Raw genomic sequence first — 10488 nt, 5'->3', positions numbered from 1 at the left:
TCTGGTTAGTCGGACGCTTCCGGCAAGAAGAAGGACGTTGAAGACGATACACATTTTCATCAAATCTGGACCAGAGCTGCCAGCAAGATCACTGAGGAGACTGTACAAAACCGCAAAGTACGAAATTTTATATCAGTGGAGAAAAGTAATGTCAACCCGTGAATTTGTAAATTGGTTCGTCCATAGGAACGCCTTTTACGCACGTTTTTTTTCTGAACCAGTTAAATCGATAGCTGCCCAAAACATGACGTCAAAATCATCGAAGGTCTCAACGCTCAAGTTGGCCAAAAGGAGGAATTCAGACCGTTTATTGAGAAGTTTAGCGCACACCAACTCACGAACGAAAACGAACTTTCTACTCACAGACTTCGTCACCTTTGAGAACATGATCATACGTTGTACCTACTTCCAGGATAGCCCATCATATCGATACTTCTGGAGATCACCACAACAAACCGAACCTATCGCAACCGTCCATTTTGACCACTATTTCCTGATGATCCGCTATCGTCGCCGGCTACGGTATGTTCTAGGGCGACTTAAACTTCTCGAAACCGTCATTGAGTACACGCAAAACCATGACGCAGCATTACCGGAGAGAGCTCTTCGAAGCCCCTCTAGAAGACAGACCTTTTTTTTCAGAAACAAGCGCCGGTTGCAGGAGTTGGAGTTGTCTTTCCAAGAAACGCGTAGAGTCTACAAGAAACCGCGCAGGCCTCGTACGGCGAGCCAAAATGTTTCGGGATAAGGATGGAGGAATCTAATCTTGCGTGAGGTGATCGACAGTTGGCAGCAGCACTTCAATGAACAACTGAATGACACAGAGGCAGAAGCCCTAAACGACAGGATCAAAGCTTTTGTCAGCACAGCGAATGCCAAAGGCGTTGAATTTCTGATGAATAACAGTGGTTTGTTTTTCTTCCTCGATTCACAGCCGCCCCTTTAAGAGGTTATGGGCCTAGTACATAGCGCGACGTGTATGAAAGAACCGGAATCGAAGAAGGAAAAACAGTGGATTTCATGGAGCGGGTATAATTTTGGTGTTATAGCGAATAAACGTTCTCGGACTAGTTACTATACAAAATGGCGGATCAAAGTATGTCTTTCGAGAGACAGAACGATTTCAACTGGACCAGCTGGAAGTTCCATATAAAACTGCTGCTCTGAAAAGAAGAGCTATGGGACACGGTGAAAAAGTCAAAACCTGTTGCTACCGCTGCTGTGCTTGTTGTAGAGCGACCAAGGGCTGCAAAGCTAGGACTGGTTCTGGACAATAATCAGTTGACAACTCAATTCACACGGATTTGGCCAGTCCATTGGAAGTGAGTACTCCACGCGGTAACCAGTGCGTCATGATCATGCGATGATGATAACAATAAGTACAGAGGATTCGTGACTACGTAAGCTACGTACACAACATGTTCGAGGCGGGAACTACGCTACAGCAGACTGTACAGAGCTTCCTACAGCCCACAGCAAATAAGACCGCTGAAGACAAAATTCGTTCTCTGTTGGAGATGATGCGGTTCTTGCTTTGCAAGGTCGAATTATGAACGATGGCATAGATTAAAACCTAAGTCGATAACTTGAGAGTGCTTGGATCGCATGCATTTATTCATATTCTAGACTAAAAGCGTCAGAAGCTGGATAACGAAGCCGTTCGGATACGTTGGATACGGGGAGTCTAGCAGTGACCCATTGCTTGAAGGCTCCATTGAGAACGAATATCTTCGACGGTCGCAACGAACAACGAAGAAGATTCCACTGGATCGAGTAAATGTGGTACTAGCGGATGCTGAATCCTCGTAACCTGAAGGAAGCCCAAACATCAAAGAATTCTAAGGCGTGGCAAGGAGCCATTAAAGTGGAAATGGAAAGCCACGTAGATAACTTCACGTGGGAATTGACCTCGCCTCGAGGAAGAAAAGCGGTTGTTGTGAACCGTTTGAGAATACAACGAGATACCGCAGTTTTATTGGAGGATTACTATATGCTACCACCAGCTAGACAACTGAGTATGCGATGACTAAATGGAAAAACTTAGTTGTCAGAGAAAAGTAGAAAATAGATTCATTCTATTACAAGCTCTTGTTCAATCCAGACGTACTTTAATAAATAGTCAATAGTTTGAACATCTTTCATTTGTAACATTTTGGCGACGAGGATTCTTCCGGAACATTCGAAGACCGAAGATTCAAGAATGTCTACTAATCACGAAACCAATAGTGATCAAGGAGAAATTTCTAACCAAGCAATTATGAACAAGCTTCTGTTACTTCTGGACCGGCTTACAGCTACAGAAACGGTTCCACGTGATCAGCCACCAAGGAATTATCCGGAGCAGATCATCGAGTCGCTTTCGGCGACAATCAAGGAGTTTCATCATGACCCAGCCGCAAGTATGACGTTCGATCGATGTTTTTCGAAGTATGAAGATTTGTTCAATGCCGACGGGAGAGAACTGGATGACGCAGCAAAAATTCGCCTGCTCTTGCGAAGTCTCAGCGTTCCAGTTCACGAAAAGTTTTTGAACTATCTCCTGCCACGGCACCCACGGGATTTCACTTTTCTAGAAGTGGTCACAAAGCTGAAATCCGTTTTTGGACACCACAAGTCTCAATTCAGCCAACGGTACGACTGTCTCCGCACTGTGAAGAACGAAGCAGACGATTATCTGACCTACGCTGGTATTGTCAATCGCCAGTGCGAGGACTTCGAGCTAAACAAGCTAACTATCGACCAGTTCAAGGGGCTCATTTTCGTTTGTGGACTTCAATCATCCAGAGATGCAGACGTTCGGACCAGATTATTGTCAAAATTGGAAGCAGACACAGCGACAACGGTTAATCTCGAGAGTTTAGTCACCGAATGCCAGCGCCTGTCGAATCTTAAACACGACACGGCACTGGTGGAGAAGAATCATTTATCTTCATCGGTCCAGGCAGTTCGGAACCCAAAGCAACAGAAGCATCCTGGTTCTCAACAATCAAGCGAGAAGACATCTCCTCGAACACCATGTTGGCAATGTGGTGCCATGCACTTTGTCAAGGATTGCCCATTCACAAGCCATCTCTGTAAGCAGTGTAACAAGACCGGACACAAGGAAGGCTATTGTGGATGTTTCGGCAAGCAAACGAAGCCAGAATCCGCACCCGGATCAACAAGGTTCAACAGGCAAAAGAAGAGAAAAGGAAAGTATCAATCTCAATCCAACTACATCTTTTCAATCAACGCAGTAGGAGCACCTAGCCGGAAATACGTCACTGTGCTCATCAACGACAAACCAGCGAATCTACAGCTGGATTGTGGATCAGACATCACTATCGTCTCGGTTCAAACGTGGAAAAAGCTTGGCTCACCATCTATCAACAACACCTTCCATCGCGCGAACACTGCTTCGGGTGCTGCACTACCGTTGAAAGGAGAATTTCAATGTAGCATGGTTATCAACGGTGAATCCAAAAATGGTACTTGTCATGTCACTACAGTAAAGGACTTGAACCTACTCGGACTAGACTTCATCGAAGCATTCAACCTGTGGAACAAGCCACTCGCCTCCGTTTGTAATCGAGTTAATCAATCTAATTTCAATCTCGATTGTGGAAACCGATACCTAAGGCGATACCCCGAAGTTTTCAAAGACACACTGGGGCACTGTACTAAAACAAAGATCAAATTGTTTCTGAAAACAGATGCGAAACCGGTTTTCCGTCCCAAGCGACCAGTACCGTTCCACATTGTTCAGAAGGTTGACGAGGAGTTGAACCGTCTACAGCAACTCGATATAATCACTCCAGTGGATTTTTCCGAGTGGGCAGCACCGATCGTCGTAGTAAAGAAGCCAGGTGGGAAGGTGCGAATTTGCGCTGACTATTCGACCGGACTCAACGCTATTCTGGAACCCCACCACTATCCTCTTCCGACACCCGACGACATCTTCAGCAAACTTGCAGGCAGCAAGATTTTCAGTGTTATCAATCTATCCGACGCTTATTTGCAAGTTGAAGTTGACGATGATTCCAAAAAGCTCCTGACTATCAACACGCATCGAGGCCTGTTCCAGTTCAATCGGTTGGCTTCAGGAGTAAAATCAGCACCCGGTGCATTTCAACAACTGATGAGCAGTGTAATCGCTGGTATTGAAGGAGTAGAGTCTTTCCTGGACGACTTCATTATCCACACAGTAACAGAAACGGACCACGATCGAACACTGAACGCTCTATTCAGCCGTCTTCAAGAATTTGGGTTCAATCTACGATTGGAAACATGCAATTTTGGTCAATCCAGCATAAAGTTCATTGGTCATATTGTAAGTTCCAACGGTATACAGCCAGATCCAGCAAAAATCAGCGCTATCACACAGATGCCACGACCTACTGATGTCAGCCAAGTCCGATCGTTCTTGGGAGCCGTTAGCTTTTACGGTAAATTCGTTAAAAAAATGCACCAATTGCGACGACCGTTGGACAATTTGCTGAAGAAAGACTACCAATTCGTTTGGAGTCAGCAGTGCCAAGAGTCTTTCGTTAAAATCAAGAAAGTACTTCAATCGGATCTCTTACTAACTCACTACAACCCTGCTTTGGACATCATCGTAGCAGGAGATGCCTCGAAGACAGGAATAGGTGCCGTTATCATGCATCAGTTTCCAGATGGGCAAATCAAAGCCATTGCTCACGCTTCAAGGACACTGACGGCATCCGAACAAAACTACAGTCAAGTGGAGAAAGAAGCACTCGCTTTGGTGTTTGCCGTGACCAAATTTCGCCGCATGCTGCTAGGTCGCCATTTTAAGCTCCAGACCGATCATCAACCGCTCCTGAAGGTATTCGGATCCAACAAAGGAATTCCACTCCACACAGCCAATCGTCTCCAGAGATGGGCTCTTACGCTACTTGGATTTGATTTCGACGTGGAATATATTTCAACTGACCAGTTTGGATATGCAGATGTTCTCTCCCGGCTGATCAACAAACACGAGAAACCAGATGAAGAATTTGTAGTTGCTACAATCGGCATCGAAGATGAGTTGGATAACGCCTTATGTGATTCGTTCAGCAATCTTCCAGTCACGTTCGAGATGGTTCGTTCAGCGACAAAGAAAGACAAGCTGCTCCAGACGGTTATCCAGCATATCAACACTGGTTGGCCAGCAGCTAAACAAATCACTGATCCAAGTCTCAAGACGTTTTGTTGCCGGCGAGAATCTCTTTCAATCGTCAAGGATTGCATCATGTTCTGCGATCGCATCGTAGTTCCAGCTGTATATCGTGGTCGAATCCTGAAGCAGATTCATCGCGGTCATCCTGGAATGGACCGAATGAAGTCAGTTGCGCGCAGTATCGTTTACTGGCCTGCAATTGACGAAGATATCCAGAACTATGTACGACGTTGTTCTATATGCGCCTGCGCAGCAAAGTCTCCACCGCAGATCCAACCTCAGCCATGGCCGAAAGCAGAAGGTCCTTGGAAACGAATTCATTTGGACTATGCCGGACCTATCGAGGGAATGTACTATCTGGTCATCGTTGATTCTTTCACCAAGTGGCCAGAAATCTTCCAAATTTCTTCATCAACGGCGCCATTGACAATAGGATTATTAAGAGAGACTTTTGCAAGATTTGGAAAACCTGATGCACTGGTTACGGATAACGGAAGGCAATTTTGCAGTGGCATATTCAAGCAGTTCTGTGAGAAATCCGGAATCACTCACATTCGTACCGCGCCCTACCATCCACAGTCAAACGGACAGGCGGAACGATTTGTGGACACGCTCAAGCGTTCACTGCGGAAAATTACAGACGGGGAAAACATACCATCATCCGAAGCGCTGCAAACCTTTCTTCAAGTATACCGCTCAACGCCAAGCAACGTGTTGGAAGGAAAATCCCCGGCAGAAGTAATGTTTGGCAGACCAATGACGACTACACTTGATTTGCTTCGTCCTACGGGAATCCATTAAGCCCAATCCACGTCAACTTCACTATCACCTTCCGCCACAACTCTAACTGCTGGAGCAATGGTATACGCCAAGGTCCACAAGAACGCCAAAACCTGGACATGGAAACCTGGAACTATCATTGAAGCATTTGGAAAGGTGAATTTCAATGTTCTACTGGATCAAGGTACGGGACGCAGAAAACTCATTCGTTCCCATGCAAATTAACTACGCGCTAGGTATGATGATGCCCAGCAGCCACGAAGTCATCTACCATTGGCAGAACTGATTGCAGATTTCAGATCACCGGTTTCTGTTCAATCGAATTTGAATCCAGAACCATCCACCAGCTCCGTTTCGAGACTAGCTATGCCCATTAATGATTCCGCTGACAGCCTGGATGAAACAATGCGGACAGCTTCACCAACAATGATTGTATCAACGCCTATAGCAATTCCGCTAAGAAATGATGAGATCACACCTCGCCCAGCCAGATGCTCAAGACCGCCATGACGATTGGAGGATTACATCCGGTACTGAAATAAAGGGGAAGATGCTACCACCAGCTAGACAACTGAGTATGCGATGACTAAATGGAAAAACTTAGTTGTCAGAGAAAAGTAGAAAATAGATTCATTCTATTACAAGCTCTTGTTCAATCCAGACGTACTTTAATAAATAGTCAATAGTTTGAACATCTTTCATTTGTAACACTATACATATCTGTTTATGCCAGACCGGACATATATGTAAGCACGTCGATTCTTGGACGCAAAATCAACTGTTCAACTACGGCTGATTGGGTAGCTGTGTAGAGGATCTCGGAAATGCTCCATGAAACAGTTTTCAAAATCACGTTCTACCCAAAAACAGGCTCGGATACCCTACCAGCAAACCGGGCGAAAATGCACACCCGTCGCTCCCATCACCACCCCACCGGAGCGGCGAAAATCACCCTGATATGGAACAGCTGACAAAATTGCAATCAACAAAATCGCCGCCTACCGCCACCAGATGATTGTGTTGATTTTGTTTGCTTTTGTATAGAAAAAAAGTACGCAACAGTGAAACTCAAACGGGAGACAATTAGCAATAACAAATTCGTTTTTACAGTAGAATCCAATTGAAAAGTGTCGTGTAAAAAGTACGTGTGTCAATAATGTTCGCTGACTAGCAGTTGTTTGTTTGTTTGTTTTGTATTGTTCCGGCTGTGTACAACTCAGTTCAGTGTGAAGATCGAGTTCATTGATGTAAGCGTAACAGCAGGTGACGGTCTGTTTTTATTTCTCTTTATCATGGAAAAGGAAAGGTAAGCCTTTGATTCTTCTGCTGATATATAAAAACTCAAGGGTATGATTCACAGATTTTCACTGCTGCTTCTTGAACCGGGTGAAATTTACTTCGAAGATTTCTCCGTGGATCTGATGCAACCGTACGATGGACACGGTTCCTCGTCTTCGTCATCGTCCCCGTCGCAAGCTTCCCTGATTGGGCGGCTAAAAATGTGCTCAAAGTCAGTGGTTTTCGAAGCTAAGGACAATCTCAGACTGCCGCTAGTGAAAATAGCCTACAAAGACTGCTTGCAGATCCGCCGCTGGGAACCGACCAGTCTGGCCGCCTCGGACTGCAACGTACTGACGATCGAGTGTAGCCAGTACACGGAAATGCTCAACGACAATGTGGTCCAACCGTACCGCTTTTGCCAGGAACGGCGCGTATTTCTGTTCAGCTTTCATTACGCCAAACTGGACGATTACATCCAGCAGCTGTGTCAGCTACATCGGGCTTCGACCCTGCATGCCTACGAGCAGAACAGTATGGTGAGTGCGATTGTGTGACCTTTTCATTTTTTTCGACTGCGTAAAGTTTGATAACGCATTCAACGCGCCGCGTCTGTGTTTGTTTATTCATTACAGATCGCAACCATCGTCTTCTCCCGCCACAACCGGGTGAAATTCAATCCTCTCTGGTTGGAGAATCTGTACGAGAAAATTATCGTCGACTATCAGGTGGATGAGATCAATCCTCTGGTGGTGAATCCCGGCCGGTTGCTGCTGACAAACGTGTTTGTCTACTTTCAGCCGTACAACAATATTCAAACGGTGAGTCATACGTTGTTTTATTTTTTTCTCCACGTCTGATCTCTGGCATTTCATGCTTTTATGCACGAGTAACTGTATCTTAACTAGTGGATTTTCATATTTTGATAAAATTCTGAAATACTCCAACCTTCATTGCAGTACCCGGTGTTGAAAATCCGCCTCAAATCGATTCAGAGCTTCATCAAGCGACGCTTTCTGCTGCGCCACGTCGGTCTGGAAATCAAGTGGTCCGCGTCCCATCCGTCCGAGCGTCGCGAGCAGCTGCTGTACGTATCCTTCCGTGGTCAGTCCGAACGGGATGACTTTTACGCGAACGTTCTCGAGCAGGACGATTTTTCCGTCGTCGAACAGATCCCGGAAAGTATCACGCTCAAGTGGCAAAATGGGCTCATCTCGAACTACGACTATCTGCTGTATCTGAACAGTTTGGCCGATCGGACGTATCAGGATTTAACGCAGTATCCGGTGTTTCCGTGGGTGATTAGCGATTACAGCTCGGAGCGGTTGAATCTAAGCGATCCCGCTGTCTATCGGGATCTCACGAAACCGATTGGAGCATTGAATGAGGAAAGACTGCAACGACTGCTGGAGCGGTATGAAGAGATGGGTGACCCGAAGTTTCTGTACGGTTCGCACTATTCCGCTCCTGGACTGGTTCTGTTCTATTTGGTGAGGAAGTATCCGAAGTTGATGCTGTGTTTGCAGAACGGACGCTTCGATCATCCGGATCGGATGTTTAACAAATTGGAGGATGTGTACATTAACTGCTTGAATAACATGGCCGATTTCAAAGAATTGGTGCCGGAGTTTTACGACACAGAAAGCGGAGGAGATTTCTTACTGAACAAGATGAAGATCAATTTCGGACAGCGCTTTGACGGGACTCCAGTTAATCACGTGCATCTGCCCAAGTGGTCCGAAGGCTCTCCGGAGAAGTTTGTGCGGCTGCTGAGAGACGCACTTGAGTCGGACGTTGTGTCCGCTAATCTGCACCATTGGATTGACCTGATTTTTGGGTACAAGCAAAGGGGTGAGGAAGCAGTTAAAGCGAATAATTGTGAGTTACCTTTTCATTATTAACTTCATTATTAAAAAAGAATGTGTTGAATTTATTCCAGTGTTTTACTACCTATGCTACGAGGGCTCGGTGGATTTGGACGAAATCAAAGACCTGGCAAAACGGCATGCACTGGAGGTTCAAATATCTGAGTTCGGTCAAATTCCAAAGCAACTCTTCCGCACGCCCCACGTTCCAAAGCTGGTTAAAATTGAAACCTCTCTGAACAATGGCCAAATCCTACCCGCCAGCGGCGGCGAGCTGCGAATCGAGTTGGATGCCCAGTATCACTCCCACAAAGATGAAATCACCTCACTGCTGTTGGATGAAACGATGGGTAGTATCTTTACGACAAGCAAGGATGGTACCTTCAAGTGTTACAGTCTGACGGAGAGGCGACAGACTCGAAGCGTGCAGGTCAGCGATATGCCATTAAGCGCCGCTCGGTTGACCAGTGAGAAGTTAATCATACTGGGATGTTGGGACAATAGCATGTAATTTTAACTCTTTTTCGGGTCTAAGTTTTCCAAAAAAACTGTTCCATTTTATTCGTAGAATAATTTACAACCTCGATTACGGACGGATTTCACAGGTGATATCAGCCCATGACGATGCGGTTTCGTGCCTCTCTAGTGTGGATGCGAGTGAATTGTTAGTGTCCGGAAGCTGGGACTGTAGCGTAAAGTACGTACAAATTACCCATCAAATTTTTCACCTGCTAACAAAACCCACATTCCTAGGATATGGAACAGTTTCCACATCGATGCGGTGATCGGTTACCTCCCGTTGGAGGATAAAATCGTTTGTCTGGACACGTTTCAGTCGGGTAATAGTCTGAAAGTGATCGTTGGTTCTGCCAGCGGGGAGGTTTTCCTCTGGAAGCTGACACTGAAGCATAACAACCGGAAGCAACCGATCGATATCGAAACTCAGGAACACAAACTGGTTGTCCAGCACCGGGAGGGTGCTGTTTGTGTGGCACGCTTCAACCGGACGGGCTCGCTTATCGTAAGCTGCGGGGAGGATCGTATGTTCAACATTGTGGACATCGAAACCGGGATGGTGATATTCAAGCGGGAAATGGTATCCCCGGTAGGGACACTCTGTTGGACGAAAGATGACAAGTATCTACTGCTGGGTGATCGCGGTGGGGTATTGTACGTGTGGAATATGCTGGATGGTGTGATACAGAGGGAACTCGTGGTGCATTCCGGTAAGTGTGAAGCACGTTGTTGCTAGGAACAATTCAAAAACTTGTTTTAATTTTAGGTGGCGTTTATTGTATCGGAAGCACCCGTGATGGTCAGATTATTACCAGTGGAAAAGATGATCGGGATTATTGTGTGAAAATATGGCGGTGCAATCTGTGAGTATAGTTTTTTTTTTTTTGT

The 10488-nt window shown here is 45.8% G+C and overlaps 2 protein-coding genes across 2 annotated transcripts; both read left to right on the top strand.

Moving 5' to 3' along the window:
• Positions 1-2200: 2200 nt before the first annotated feature.
• Positions 2201-5962, top strand: LOC129720950 (uncharacterized protein K02A2.6-like). The gene has a single exon (XM_055672914.1). The coding sequence runs from the start codon at positions 2201-2203 to the stop codon at positions 5960-5962; it is 3762 nt and encodes a 1253-aa protein (XP_055528889.1).
• Positions 5963-6839: 877 nt separating this feature from the next.
• On the top strand, positions 6840-10488 carry LOC129725361 (protein FAN-like). Its single transcript, XM_055681121.1, has 8 exons — positions 6840-7247; positions 7302-7758; positions 7855-8040; positions 8179-9097; positions 9159-9591; positions 9653-9781; positions 9838-10310; positions 10367-10488. Exons 1-8 carry the CDS (start codon positions 7234-7236, stop codon positions 10465-10467), a joined length of 2712 nt encoding a protein of 903 aa, XP_055537096.1. The 5' UTR covers positions 6840-7233; the 3' UTR covers positions 10468-10488.

The sequence above is a fragment of the Wyeomyia smithii genome, chromosome 1 (genome assembly GCF_029784165.1).
Source record: "Wyeomyia smithii strain HCP4-BCI-WySm-NY-G18 chromosome 1, ASM2978416v1, whole genome shotgun sequence".
NCBI lineage: Eukaryota > Metazoa > Arthropoda > Insecta > Diptera > Culicidae > Wyeomyia > Wyeomyia smithii.
Note: the sequence above shows the minus strand (reverse complement) of the source record. Positions and strands in the feature narration are given on the sequence as shown.